Source organism: Colobus angolensis, unplaced genomic scaffold, assembly GCF_000951035.1.
Source record: "Colobus angolensis palliatus isolate OR3802 unplaced genomic scaffold, Cang.pa_1.0 Scaffold245, whole genome shotgun sequence".
Classification (NCBI taxonomy): domain Eukaryota; kingdom Metazoa; phylum Chordata; class Mammalia; order Primates; family Cercopithecidae; genus Colobus; species Colobus angolensis.
In genome coordinates, this window is record NW_012115655.1 from 1,701,376 (window position 1) to 1,717,073 (window position 15,698).

At 46.2% G+C, this 15,698-nt stretch overlaps 1 protein-coding gene across 1 annotated transcript in view; it reads right to left on the reverse strand.

Moving 5' to 3' along the window:
* KLHL6 (kelch-like family member 6) overlaps positions 1-15,698 on the reverse strand; it is a 66,221-nt gene that overhangs the window by 36,123 nt on the left and 14,400 nt on the right. Inside the window, exon 2 of the mRNA XM_011945802.1 lies at positions 798-963. Coding sequence (XP_011801192.1) covers positions 798-963 — 166 coding nt within the window. The remainder of the gene's footprint in view (positions 1-797; positions 964-15,698) is intronic.

Genomic DNA, 15,698 nt, shown 5'->3' on the forward strand with positions numbered 1-15,698 from the left:
GGAGGCGGAGGTTGCAGGGGGCCAAGATGGCGCCATTGCACTCCAGCCTGGGTGTCACAGTGAGATTCTGTCTGGAAAAAAAAAAGGATATTAAAGTTGTAAACATAACAAGACTAAATGAAATTGAATAAGGATATGATCAAGCAAGGGAAAGGCTAAAAATGCACACCAAAGACAAAAGTCTTCCAGGAAATGACCAATAGCTATGACTAAATACTAGTTTTAAACTTTTGTACATTAAAAAAGCTATATTTTAAAATGATGAGTCAAGTAACTAGTAGGAAAATATCTGAAACATACATTACAAAAGATTGTAGTCTTTACTATTTAAAAAGTTTTTATAGCTCTTTTGAAAAGCCACCCAAAACTGAAAGGAGAACAGAAAACAGAAACATAAACACCACCCTCGATGAAACCAGGAGACATCAGTAACCCCACACCACAGAAGAGCCACTGGCTCCAATTAAGCTTCTGCAGGTTGTACTCATTGTTCTTGGAGTCAGGACCCATGCGTAGGTTCTAGGCACAAAGCTCCCCTGTCTTCATCTTATTGACGAGTCAATGCCCTATCTCACCACCTCTCAGAAATTATCCAAAAGAGCATCTTCTAACTTTCAAGTAAGCACAAGCCCAGCCAGGGGTGTGTGTGTGTGTGTGTGTGTGTTTGTGTGTGTGTGTGTGTGTGTGTGTGTCCATGTTGCAGGTACAGTCCTGGGAGCTAGACCAGGTCTGGCCTCTGGAGAACTACTGCGTTCACCTGCTTCAGAGAAGAGCACTGAGCCAGTTTGTTCACACACCTGGAAGAGGTTAGCAGCCTCCAGGACCCGCTGGACGTTCTGCTTGGTGATCAGCGCCTTGCTGGTGTACGTGTAGTCCAGGAGAGTGTGCATGGTCTCAGCATCAACCCCTTTAATAATGATCCTTTTCTCATACTTTTCCTTTAAATCGTTGCAGAACATGGCCCTGGAAGAGAAATGTGTGAATATGAATTGTACCAGGACCCTTGGTTCCAGGCCTAAAGAGATTCCCTTTCAGACTCATTGGCCCTCACAGAATAGGGGGTTTCCCAAGGTCAGGTCCTGGGCTGGTGGCTCTCTGTTCTCCAGCACCCTCTATGCATCAGACATTTCATCAGTACTTACCAAGCTGAACTGAACTGCCCTGCTCCTCCATGCCCGACCATGATCCCCGAAGTCAGCCCCAGATCTGTTTTATTGGCTTTTATTCGCTCAAAGTGCAGGTGATTGATCTGAGGGCATTGTGGGATTCCCAAGCTTCATTTTTTCTTTCTCCCCAGCACCCAAACAGGGCTTCTGATTCTCACACTGGCTCTTGTCTGGCCTGGAGCCTGGTCCCACATTCTGGCCTGGCCAGCTGAGGCCCAGATACCTGCCGGAAGTGCAAGTGGCTCCTGTAGCTGCCTCTCACCCCAGCAGCTGAACCCAATGTCCACGGGTTCCCAGATGCAGCTGGGAGCCTTGAATTCCCTCATTTCAGGACTCTGTCTCACCTCTGGAGTCTGCTTTTCCTGCTCCCTCCCCAAGACTGGACTTCCAGATATTTAGCCTCCACCTTGGCAGCAAGGGAACAGGATAGAAAGGATGTAGGTTTTATTATAGCATTGGATGGACCAGGATTTGAACACCAGCTCCACCAACCCAGGAGTTGGACATGTTATTTAATCTCCATGACCTCCAGTTTTCTCATCTGAAATGGGGATTTTAATAGCTATTTTTTAAGTTTATTTTAAGGATTAGGACTCAAAGGACTATAAATCATTCTACCATAAAGACACATGCACGTGTATGTTCATTGCAGCACTATTCACAATAGCAAAGACACGGAATCAACCCAAATGCCCACCAGTGGTAGACTGGATAAAGAAACTGTGGTACATACATACCGTGGAATACTATGCAGCCATAAAAAAGAATGAGATCATGTCCTTTACAGGGACATGGACAGAACTGTGGGCCATTATCCTCAGCAAACTAACACAAGAACAGAAAACCAAATACCTCATGTTCTTACTTATAAGTGGGAGCTAAATGATGAGAATACATGGACACATAGAGGGGAACAACACACACTGAGGCCTGCCGGAGGGTAGAGGGTGGGAAGAGGGAGAGAATCAAGAAAAATAACTAATGAATACTAGGCTTAACACCTGGGTGATGAAATAATCTGTACAACAACTCCCCATGACATAAGTTTACCTATATAACAAACCTACATATACCCCTGAACTTAAAATAAAAGTTAAAAAAAAAGAGAGACACAGAGATTTTTTGTTTGTTTGTTTGTTTTGCCCCATGCCAGGTTCATATGTGAATTTATCATACTTCTTGGACTTTGACGTTTAAACTGTTGGTCCTTCCCAGGGAATGTGTGAGGAATTTTATTTATTTTTAAAATGCATGTAATCTAACCATGCTCTGAAAAAATTTCTGGAGTTCTGGAAACTTAAATGGTACCTAAAATATAGCAGGAATGCATTAATTAAAAGTAGGTGGGGGCCAGGCATGGGGGCTTATCCCTGTAATCCCAGCATTTTGGGAGGCCAAGGTGGGTGCATCACTTGAGGTCAGGAGTTCGAGACCAGCCTGGCCAATGTGGTGAAACTCCATCTCTACAACAATACAAAAACTAGCCAGGTATGGCTAATCACTTGAACCCAGGAGGCAGAGGTTGCAGTGAGCTGAGATTGCGCCACTGCACTCCAGTTTGGGCAACAGGGCAAGACCATGTCTCAAAAGAAAAGAAAAGAAAATACCTCTAACCCCCAGTGTGACTCTATTTGGAAATAGAGGTTTTAGGAGGTAATTAAGAGGTCATAGGGTTGGTGTCCTAATTGGATAGGATTGATGTTATAAGGAGAGGAAGAGAGACCAGAATTCTCTTGTGCACACTACCCCATGTGAGAACTCAGCAAGAAGGTGGCCATCTGCAAGCCAGGAAGGTGACTTCACCAGAGCCCACCCATGCTAGCACCCCAATCTCGGACTTTCAGCATCCAGAACTGTGAGAAAATAAATGTATGCTGGTTAATCCATCCGGTCGATGGTGTTTTGTTATGGCAACCCAAGCTGAATAAGTCGCATTTTGGCACGAGAAATGGGGTGCTGCTGTCACAAATACCTAAAAAATATGAAAACAGCTTTGGAACTGAGTAATGGGTGGAGGTTAGAGGAGTTTTGAGGTGAAAGCTAGAAAAAGTCTAGATTGCCATGAATAGAATGTTGGCAGAAATATGGGCATTAAAGATCATTCTGGTGAAGTCTCCAGTGGAAATGAGGAACATGTATTGGAAACTGAAGGAAAAGTGATCCTTGTTATAAAGTGGCGAAGACTGGACTAAACTGTGTTCTGCTGTTTTGCAAGAGGTGGAACTTGCAAACAATGAAATTGAATATTTAGCTGCTGATACTTCTGAGCAAAGCGTGAAAGAAGCAGCTTTGTTCCTCCCACTGCATGTAGTAAAATGCAAAGGGAGAAGGGTGAATTAGAAAAAGAATGTTTAGGCAAGAGGGAACCAAAAATTAAAGAGTTGGAAAATTCTCAGTCTACCCATTGTAAGAAAAATGAGGAAGCATGTTCTGAAGAGAACACCAAAAATGTGGCTGGACTATCATTTAATAAAATGCTCATGGCGTTATAGGAACAGAAAGAAACACTGCCAGTTTGAACCGAAGGGGAAGAGACAAGACAATTGAAGGAAGGCTGTCAGACTTCTTGGATTTGACAGTAAAAAACAATGAGGTACTCAGCTGTGGACATGCACTTTTTTTTTTTTTTTTTTGGGGACAGAGTCTCACCCTGTCACCTAGGCTGGAGTGTAGTGGCGCCATCTTGGCTCACTGCAACCTCTGCCTCCCAAGTTCCAGCGATTCTCCTGCCTTAGCCTCTGGAGTAGCTGGGATTATAGGCACTCGCCACCACACCTGGCTAATTTTTGTATTTTTAGTAGAGATAGTGTTTCGCCATGTTGGCCAGGCTGGTCTCAAACTCCTGACATCAGGTGATCCACCCACCTCAGCCTCCCAAAGTCCTGGAATTACAGGCGTGAGTCACTGCGCCCAGCCTGCACTATTCTTCAAGAAGAGGGAAAAATTACCCTAAGGGTGATTCAGAGATAATTAGGGCCACTGCCTCAGTTCAGGAAGCCAGACAGCCTCCATCAGTTGGGAGGACTCTCACCTACAGCCATGGAGGTGACACTGCCACCTCAGTGGGCTGGAAGGGAAGACCATCAAACCAAAAAGGATTATTCTGAAGCCTGGAAATCTAATGGAATTTATCTCACTAGGTTTTGGACTTTCTTGGGACACCTCACTTCTTCCATCTTTCATATTTCTCCCTTTTGGAATGGGAATGTCTTTCCCATACTTGTCCCATCATTGTATTTTGGAAGCACACATCTTGTCTTGTTCCACGGGTTCAGAGCTGGTGAGGAATTTTGCTTTAGGATGAATGAGACTTCAAGTCTCATCCATATCTGATTTAGATGATATTCAGACAATAATTTGGACTTCAGAGTTGATGCTGGAATAAATTAAGACTTGGGAAGCTGTTGGGATGTAACAAATGTATTTTTCATATAAAAAGGACATGAATTTGGGGGCCAAGTATGTAATGTCATGGATTGAATTGTGTCCCCCACAAAATTCATATGTTGAAACCCTAACCCCTAATGTCACTGTATTAGGAGATAAGATTTTTAAGAGGTAATTAAAGTGAAACGAGATCATAAAGGTGGATCTCAATTTGATAGGATTAGTGTCCTTATACGAACAGAAAGAGAGATTCCACACCCACCTCACCACTCCTGCTCATGTACCGAGAAAAGGCCATGTGAGGACATAGTGAGAAGGTGGCCATCTGCAAGCCAGGAAGGCAGCCCTCACCAGAAACCAGATCATCCTAACAACTTGATGCTAGACTTCCAGACTCTACACAAGTGTGAGGAAGTAAAAAATTTCTGTTGTTTAAGCCACATAGTCCATGGTATTTTGTTATGGCAGCCCAAGTTGACTAATACTGGCAGTCTGTATCCACCCCAGACCCTTGTAGTTCACAACCTAGCAAGGGCATTGATGCCCAAATAACAGTCTACAAGGGCCATAAGAGAACTACAAAGTGCTTTGGAGGCCAAGAATGGCTACTCATAGAGAAGGAAAATTCTGAAATGTGAAGATTATGGATAGGATTTCTAGGTAACAAGCATAGTGAGTAAAGCCATAAAGATGCAACGGCATGAGGCATGTAGAGAAACTAGCAGGCATGTGATTCAGTTGGAGCTCAGGGGATATGAGAGATAGGGATGAGACGATGGTCTGGAAAGATAACTTGGATCCTGCTGGTGGAGGGCACTGAAGGCAGGATAGGGAGTTAGGTTTTTACTCAGTGAGCAATGGTGAGTCATTGAAGGTTGATGAGCAAAGGCAGGACTCAAAGAGAACATTTTAAACAGATGTGTTCTCACTTTTGTTTGCAGGTGATGGGTGCCACTAGAGTCAAGTATCAGATGAACCCAAAAAGAGCTGGGAGGCTTGTGACAATGTGAAAGCCTTTTCTCAGAAAATGTAATAATTGAGGCAGTAGCCACACCACTAGGGAACGTCTCCAAACATCTGTCACTGGACTTTCTAAGCTACAGACACCTGAACAGGTTAGGGAGCCATTATCTCCCAGCCAAGTCATTGAAATGCAAAAGCCCTGGGTGGAGCTCTGGTGATGTAATTCCAAACGCTGGGACTTCCATCTCAACACAGAGGAGATAACACCCCCAAGTCCTGCCCCTGCTCTCTATCCCACACCTATTTATCTCTGGAAATCAATCATCAGTTCCTTCCTTCCTTCCTTCCTTCCTTCCTTCCTTCCTTCCTTTTTCTTTCTTTCTTTCCTTCCTTCCCTCTTTCTTTCTTTTCTTTTCTTTCTTTCTTTTCTTTTCTTTTCTTTTCTTTTTCTTTCTTTCTTCTTTCCTTCCTTCTTTCCTTCCTTCCTCTGTCTCTTTTCTTTTCTCTTTCTTTCTTTCTTTCTTTCTTTCTTTCTTTCTTTCTTTCTTTCTTTCTTTCTTTCTTTCTTTTCTCTCTCTCTCTTTCTCTCTCTCTCTCTTTCTTCTTTTCTTGGCCTCAAGTGACCCTCCTCCCTCAGGCTCCCCAGTAGCTGGGACTATAAGCACCCACACCCAACTATTTTTTTTTTTTTTTAATTTTTGTAGAAACAAGGTCTCACTCTGTTGCCCAGGCTGATGTTGAACTCTGGGGCTCAAGAGATCCTCCTTCCTCAGCCTCCCAAAGTGCCAAGATTACAGGCATGAGCCTCCATGCCTGGTCACTCATCCGTTTTTTGCCCCTTTTCCTAATCTGCAAAACAAAGGTAACTGCTTATGGCTTCCCAGAAACTTTCAAAAGCCAAAAGACTTCCAGAGAGAGACAGAGAGACAGAGATATAGAAAATCACTAGACTTGACTTGTTGACTTTTTGAATCTTTTGTTTTAGCCAAGGAGATCGTCCCCCCTCTGTCCTTCCCCCTCTGTCCTTCCCCCTCTGTTCTTGTTGTTTTAATCAATGGTAATCCTCCTACCCTTTCCTTCCCTCCCCTCTTCTCTTTTCCCTCAGCTGGCCTCTTTCTCCTCACAAGAATATGACAACAAGAAAGAAAGAGTGAAGGTAAATTCCGGGGCCTCTGCAAAGTGAAGAAATCCCCACCCGGAGCTGGGGGAGCCGTGATGATGTCAGAGCAGGTGACCAATTTACAGGCCAGTTTCCTCAGCCACAAACCCTCTTGGCCAGCAGCACAGAGCTGTCTGCAGAACCATCATCACCAGCCTTTAAAAGTAATGTCATGTAGGGCTTGCCTCGCTGCCTCCTGATTTTATAAAGAATCTGCTCTCAGAGACAGCATATGATTGCTTCTCAGCTCAGCGTACTTCCCTGGAGGAGCTGGAAGATCACTCTCCAAGCCTCCCTTTGTTGGAGTGTCTAGAGCAAGGTTGCCCGACAGAAATGTAATGTGAGTCATCTACAGCATTCTACATTTTCTAGTCACCACGTTTTTTGTTTGTTTTTTGAGACGGAGTCTCACTCTGTTGCCCAGGCTGGAGTGCAGCGGCACCATCTCAGCTCACTGCAGTCCCCATCTCCAGGGCTCAAGTGATCCTCCTGCCTCAGCCTCCCAAGTGGCTGGGACTACAGGCGTGAACCACTATGTCTGGCTAATTTTGCAATGTTTGTAGAGATGGGGTTTCACCATGTTGCCCAGGCTGCTCTCAAACTCCTGGGCTCAAGCAATCCACCCACCTGTCTCCCAAAGTGAGGGATTATAGGCATGAGCCCCACCATGCTTGGCTCCCACTTTTAAAAAGTAAAAAGAAAAAGATAAAAGTCAACTTTAATAACATATCTTATTCAACCCAAAATATACCTGAAATATAATTTCAACACCAAAGAAATATTTTAAAATTACTAATGTGATAACTTACATACTTTTTCTCATACTGTGTCTTCAAAGACCGTCTTTCATATAAATAAATAAATAAATATATATATTTTGAGACAGAGTCTCTCTCTATTGCCCAGGCTGGAGTGCAGTGGTGCAATCTTGGCTTGCTACAGCCTCTGCCTCCCGGGTTCAAGCAATTCTCCTGCCTCAGCCTCCTAAGTAGCTAGGACTACAGGCACCCACCACCACGCCCAGCTACTTTTTGTATTTTTAACAGAGATGGGGTTTCACCATGTTGGTCAAGCTGGTCTTGAACTCCTGACCTCATGATCCGCCCGCCTCAGCCTCCCAAAGTGCTAGGATTGCAGGCGTGAGCCAATGCACCCAGCCTCATGTATATTTTATACTTAAAGCATCTCAGTGCAGACTAGGCACAATTCAAATGCCCAACAGCCACATGTGGCTAGTAGCTACCATATTAGACAGCGCAGTTCTTGCCATCAGTTCTGAACTCAGGTGTTGGGGTCACCCAGACCTACAGTCATCTCAGGAAGCAAAGCAAATGTCACCCATATGAATGTCATATAAATAAATACATGGGAAACAGGAAATTCAGCAGGACAGGGTGGACAGTGATCATGGGGTCAAATAAGCTTCACATAATTGAGGCAACACATCTCTAGAGATCCACCAACATGACATTTAGAAATGTTATTTCACCTGGACTGTGACTTTAAGATAGTGAGAGGTTAATTTGGTTGAATCTGTATAATCAAGTCTACAGGAGGAATGTTCCAATGGTCTAAGTCAATGCTTTGCACTCCAAGGAGCACCTAAGTCAATGTGTTTCCCATCTGACTTGTTACTGGGTTCTCTAGGGTCATCCAGACTCTTAATTGGGCTGTCACTCCTAGCCACGGCTTCTGAATTCTTTTTGAGACGAGTCTCGCTCTAAGTCAATGCTTTGCACCCCAAGGAGCACCTGAAGTCCTCCCAAAGTGCTGGGATTACAGGCGTCTGCCACTGTGCCCGGCCTCAAATTCTTGTTTGGAATCACAGTCACTTGATATCATGCTGCCCCAGCTCAGCCCACGCCTGACCGGGCATCTGGATTCCCCGGAAGCAGACCTCCTGTGCTAGTGACGTAAGGGAGCAGGGGAGCAAGACAAGGTGGGTAGGAAGCCCAGCAAGACAAGAGTCATGCAGAAAGTGGCTTCAGCCTGATCCCGCAGGGACCTCTGGAAAAGACACTTCTGAGTTGTCCTACCAGGAGGCAAGGGCCATGATACTCTCTGGCTGCCCTGGCTGTCTTTGGTTACAGGCCCTCCACGAGAAGGTAAATTCTCCAGCACGTCTGCCTTTGTGTGTGTGTGAGTTTGCATGTGCACAAGCAAAGGGACTTCCAGGAGCCTGGGGAGGGCAGGGGAAAAAGAGCGGCCACCTGGCTGTTGGCAGGCGGGGGAGGGACTGGTGTCTAGTCTGGGCTCTGATGCTCACTCATTGTGTGACTTAGTACAAGTGAGTGAACCTCAGCTTCCTCATCTGTAAAATGGTGTAATAACAGTCCCCATCTCGGTGAGCTGCACAGAAGGATAAGTAAGATGAAGTACACCAAGGCGTTAGCACGATACCTGGAACCTCATCAGCATTCAATTGGGGAAGGTATTTTGGACCAGATCAGAGGAATCTTGGCAGGTTGGTGGGAGACACGAAGGGGTAAGTGGACCAACCACCACACTGACACACAACCCTTATCTCACCGGCATTTGGCCGGGTGTGTATCAGGTAACTGTGTGTCCGAGTTGCTGCACTGCTGTGGACCATCCATCCAGAGCAAGCGTAGGGCCAGCGCTGTGTACAAATCAGCCCAAACACCTCAGCTCAGTTCACGGGAGAGAAAGAAAGTGCCCTCAAGACAGTGTCCTTCTCCCCAGGGATCTTTTTACCAGCCTTGACTCCCCAAGTTCCAGCATTTCTCTGTCTCCTTTGAAATATTTTCACGAATTTTCTGCCACTTAAATACACTCCCTTGGCCATGGCCACCATGCTGAACATCGATAAGATGAAACTAAGGGAAAATCTGCATATTCCTCATAGACTAAACTCCCAGGCCTCCTGCTGCTCACCCAGGAGATCTATGGACACACTTGGGCAAAGCTTGGTCCCCATGGGTTGGCAGCAATAGAATGGGGACCAGAACCTAGGGCTTCGGGCTCTGAATCAGGAGCTCAGCAGTGCACGAAAACCAAGAAAATCAGCAGGAGTTCAAGGCATTTTTGGGGGGTCAACTCAGTGTCACTGCTCAGTGGACCAGCCTGAACTTTACACTCTGAGAACACAGCTGAGGTGGTTGCTGACAACTTACCCCGTGGCATCCATGCAAGATACTGTGTAATAAAAACACTTTGTAGAAAGACACTGACCAATTCTCATGAGATTGTTGTAAAACAGAGGTAGCTAGGAGGATCCTCATTTTACAGCAGAAACAATCTCATAGCAGTGTACCAGTTGCCCAATACTTGGGCGGTGAGTCAGTGCCGACCCCAAAATAGAGCCTGACCCAGCAAGCTTGTCTCCCACAACAGTCATGAAAATATCCACAGGCCCAAGAATCTCCCAGCATGAAGTCGGGCCATGCCGCAAACACTGCCTGGCTGCACGCCTCTCTAGTCTCCACCAGGATTCTGCACCTCAGGTCTCTGCCAAACATCGCCTTCTCAGAGATGCTCTCCCCTGCAATCCCCCGAATCTAAAATCGCCACTCCTTTGCCTCTTCACTTCCTTTATTTTTCTTCATAGCTCTGCACATCCTGAAATTAGATTACCTATTTGCTAACTATTGCCACCCCACTAGAATGCCAGCTGAGTGAGGGTGTGCCATGCTCAGCAATGTATCTAAGGGCCAGAGCAGTGCCACCACCAAGTAGGGATGGTCCCTAGAGAAAGCGAGTGAATGAATGAATGAATCAACCAACTTGGCCTTCCTAGTCCCTTTGCACTTGCTTTTGACAGGAATCTGTACCTCCAAGAACTATCAAACATCCCTGGAGGATGAGGCCCTCCACCGCCACTAGGGAACTCCTATCACACTCCTGAGTCCAGGGCCTAGAGCTTGAAGAGGACACTCAAGCATTTGACTTACCTGCACTACTTCAATGAGTTCTGCAAGCTCCTGTAGTTCGTAAACTTCACCAACTCAGAATATTTCACCCAGCCCAACTCCATTATAGCTGACCCCTTCCCTGTAACTCCAGACCTCTGAACTCTCTGCCTCCTGTAACCCTCATTCTAACCCTATAAACAAATACCCACCCCATAACCCCCACTATGTCACTCCTACACCAGCTGCACCCCAGTCTGCCCCCTGTTCTGTCCTTCCTCTGATTTCTTCACCATCCCCGTTTATACCAGGAATGAACTCCCCTGTTTCACTGAGATATTCTGTGTTGGGGTGGCTTCAACATTAGTTGCAAAATGAGTTAAATTCTACTTAAGAATACAATGTCCATATGTATACAATCTGTTTAAAAGTTTTTTAAAGTAGTCAGCATGTACTACACAATGAAGACTATTGTTAAGAAAGGATTATTGGATATAAACACAATGAAGTCAATCAAAGGGGGTTCCACTGCAAAGAAAGAAGGGAGTCAGCAGATGGAAGCGTGACCTAGCATGACATGGCATCTCTCTCTATGGTCCCCAGCACCACTTAGTTCAAGACACCAAAACCTGAGCCACTACTAACCAAGGGAAGCCCATAAACATTCAGCTCTGCCCTGTTTCTGAGCTCAAGCTGTCCCCTAAGTTTTATCATAATGGACCCTGTCTCAATGCTAAAGTCCTGCTTACATCCTTGGCCTCAGATACTCCAGCCTCAAGAGGTGGATCTCAAAGTGTGTTTCCTGAATGAGCTGCATCAGAACCTTTGGGTGCTTATTCAGAATGCAGAATCCTGTACCCCACCTACCTTAGACTTAGTGAAGCCAAATCTCTAGCAGTAGGGCTGGAGGTATATATTTAATTAGGTGTCCCTGGCTCCGACCCATAATTCCTTTGCAAAACAAACTTTGAGAACCTCTGCCCAGAAAGAGATCACTCCTACTTCTCAACACAGGCCTCCTCCTGAGAAGGAGATTGAACGAAGATCAAGGTCATGGAAACGATCGGCCATAGTGCTGGGAAAGATATGTTTCTGGAAAGTCTTGCCTCACTATGGATCCTTCCTTTCATCTTCTGAGACACAGCCTTCCTAGACTTCCATGAGGCCTAAGGCTACCTCCTGAATCTGGTGGCAATCTCATTCGTTTGCCAGCTTTGCTCCAAACTGACAGACGAGCTGGAAGCCTAGAGTTGCCCCAACTTGACTCTAAGCATCAGCAGTCCTCAAAAGAACTCCCTTCTGTGGGCCAGGCGCTGTGGTCCACGCCTGGAATCTCAGCACTCTGGGAGGCCGAGGCAGGCAGATCACAAGGTCAGGAGTTCGAGACCAGCCTGACCAACATAGTGAAACTCCGTTTCTACTAAAAATACAAAAAATTAGCCAGGTGTGGTGCCTGTAATCTCAGCTACTTGGGAGGTTGAGGCAGGAGAATTGCTTGAACCCGGGAGGCACAGGTTGTAGTGAGCCAAGGTCACACCACTGCACTCCAGCCTGGGTAACAGTGTGAGACTCCATCTCAAAAAAAAAAAAGAAAGGAAAAAAAAAGAAAGAACTCCCTTCTGCCAAGCTTCTTGCCCTAGTTCATCACTCCTCAAGGACACTGCCCATGGCCCCTATGGAGGTGAAAACTCTAGCCATGCTCCTAGGGAAGCAGAATCCTTCTAAGTCCCACCGGACCATTACTGATGCCTCAGCCTGCCATGAAACTCAGCCATTCAAGTTTATGACAGAAAGAAGCGCTTGCTCTGTCTGCAAGATCAGACAAGACAGAACATCAATTACAACAAATACTTGTGGTCAGGCTTTAGTGACGATACAGTCACAAAGATACAATGGACAGTTTTTGTTTCGTCTGCTCAACTTACTCCTGTCTCTTTTAGTAGGAGCACCCAGATCTTCCACTGGGAATCACCCCTCCTCCAGTATCAGGCTGAGAGATATGGGTGATGCTAGCCTCACCTCTGAGACCAGTGGTGAGCCCGGTTCAAGTCCTATATTAGGTGCCCCAAGCCACAGTGATTGGTTCAGGGATGGGAATAGGAAGAAGTCAATTAAATTGGAGCCAATTCCAGAACTTTCTTTGGAATTCCTGAGAAAGAGAAGCCGTGTCTTCCCACCAGAATTGCTGAGCTGGTGGAAATGAAAGTTTGGAGATGCTGGCTATCTGCTTGTCCTCATGTGTGAAGACATGCCCTGAGAGAGAAACCCACACAGAGGAAAGCGGAACTAAGAAGGAGAGAGAAACTGAGTCGTGATAACATTACTTTGGGCACAAGGACCCAACTATACCTGAAAACATTACCCCAGACTTTTTTTTTAATTCCATGAGCAAACAAATTCTTTTTTTTCCCTTTATATTTGGACCAGTTTGAGCTGAATGTCTGTCGCTTGCAGGGCGGAGTGATACAATCGGACAAAAGAAACCCTAGCGATTCTCCGAATTGGAACTCCAGGTCGGTTTTTGTTGTTTGTTTGTTCTGAGACAAGATCTTTCTGTTGCCCAGGCTGGCCTCAAACTCCTGGCCTCAGCCCAATCCTCCTATCTCAGCCTCCGAAGTAGCTGAGACTGCAGGCACACGCCACCACACCCAGCCCCATTGATGATTACCCTAAGCCCTCCTACCTGAGAGTTTAACTTACAAAACATGGGGGTTATTCTTTACCTTCTTTTGCTTTTGTTTTTACGCATCTTCCACCTCCTTCCTGAAGATGAAACCTGGCTTCCCCTAACAAAACCCCACTTCCCTCCCAACCGAACGAGGTCGGCTGAGATTCTCACTTCCCCTCTGGGCCTGGAGCAGGGTCCGCATTTGCTCTCACCATCCACCGCCACATCTCGCAGACTATTGCCCAGAGACTCCACATCACCCTCTTTTCCCAAACACTTTCCAGTCCCACCTCCAGGACTCTGTGGCTTCCCTGTGACCATGTCATTGTCCAGAAGTCAGGGATCAGCCTCTGGTTAAAGATTTTTTTCTGAGCCTTCCCTGGTTCTAACCATTTAGAAATTTGCAAGTTGGCACTGGTCCCAATCTTCACCCCAAGGTATTCAAATGCTAAGGCTCCTCCAGTCATAAAAGTTATCGCTTGTGACAGGCAAAGATGATCATCCGTGCGTTCTAGGCTGCTCCCTCCGCCAGCTGCCACAGAGGAATCCGGACTGCCAGGCCTGTCCCTTGGACTTTCATGACACAGAATCCAGAGAAGACAGGAACTCCTCCAGCTGGGGATGGGGAGCAGTTATGAATCTAGACGTGAAGGAGGAGCTGCCACAGTTGGGCTACACGCAGGAGTGCACAGGCCAGGCTTGACTTGAGCTAAAATCCAGCGTCCCCTACACCTGCCAAGCCTTGTGCACTAATATGGATTGCAACACCCAGAAAGGGGCCCCCATCTCTAATTGGTCCTCCCAGGTAACTTATTTACATTCAAAGGAAGAAGCTGGGTGTGGTGGCACACACCTGTAGTCCCAGCTACTTGGGAGGCCAAGGCAGGAGGATCACTTGAGGCTACGAGTTCAAGTCCAGCCTGGGCAACATAGCAAGACTCTAAAAAACACAAAACAAAAACAAAAAAAACAGTCAAAGGAAGGCACCCTAAAAGCCAGCAGTGGTCTCTATCAGAGACATGGATAAGAGAGGGGAACATATTTTAATAACAGCTGTGGCTGTGTCTCCAAAGTGTTCAAAAATTGCAAGTTCAGAACTTGAGTTGTTTTGTTTCTGAGCTTTGCTCTAAAATGGGATAGCCTGGGCAGGCAAAGGGTTGATAAGTTTAGACCACTTTCTCTTTCTCTTTCTCTTTACAATCTTGAGGCTCAGAACTGGCCCTCAGCAAAGAGTGGAGTCAGTTCGCTTTGTGTTCCAGCCCTCCTAACCTCACTTCCCCCTACCCTTCCCTGCTGGGCAGTGTCGCCTCTCCCTCGTGCTCTCTGTGGCCTGGCTGCCCTGCGGGCCCGCAGAGAGGACTGTGAATGTTGCTGGAGGCCTTCTCCCCATCCACACCGCCTACACCTTAATTCCAACCCTCATCTCCTCTCACTGCAGTTTCTTGCAACTTACCTGAGGGTCTGCCTAAATTGATGGGACCCTCCATACCCACCCAGTGCAAAGGATTATTTTAATGGAGATCTTGGATCACATCTCTTTTCTGCTTAAAGACTCTTCCATGGCTTCCCACTATCTGTAAGTCATGTTTCAAACTCCTCAGCTTCACTCAGCAAAACCTTTCCCGGTCTGACCATGCCTATCTCTCACCCTTATTGGCCCATGCATGTCCTTTATTCCAACCTACTCTTCTACCTGTGGTTACACTGCGTGGCACCTTCCCAGATGTGTTTCTCTTTGCCTGGAATGCTCCTCTCTTTTCCTTTCTCCCCTCTGGCCCCTTCTGGCCAATGCCTACTCATCCTTCAAAACTCCGTTCAGATATCACCTCTGCCAGGAAGACTTCTCAGACTGCTCTTTCTTCAGTATGATTCAATTCCCTTCTGTATGCTCCTATAGCTCCCATATAGCAACCCTCCGATGGCCCCTGTGCTGAGCTCCACCATAACCCTTGTGCAGAGCTCCATCATAGCACTTATCATCCTGTACAGTAAACATCAATTTACTTATCTCTCTGTCCTAACTAGATTATGACTTCCAGGTCAAGCAGGAACCATAATTTATTCATCTTTGTAAACTCTGTGCCTGCCACAGAGTAGGCACTTAATAAATTTGTGTCAAATGGATGGATACATGGATGGATGGATGGATGGATGGATGGATGGATGGATGGATGGATGGATGGATGGAAGGACGGATGGAAATTCCCTAAATTCACTCAACACTGTAGTTCTGAAAGTTTAACATTTTGCATTCCTTCCCCTCCAGGTATTTTCACATTAAGAGAGATAATACTGGCCGGGCATGGTGGCTCAAGCCTGTAATCCCAGCACTTTGGGAGGCCGAGACAGGCAGATCACGATGTCAGGAGTTCAAGACCAGCCTGGCCAATATGACGAAACCCCGTCTCTACTAAAAATACAAAAACTGTCTTGGTGTGGTGACCTGTAATCCCAGCTACTCGGGAGGCTGAGGCAGGAGAATAGCT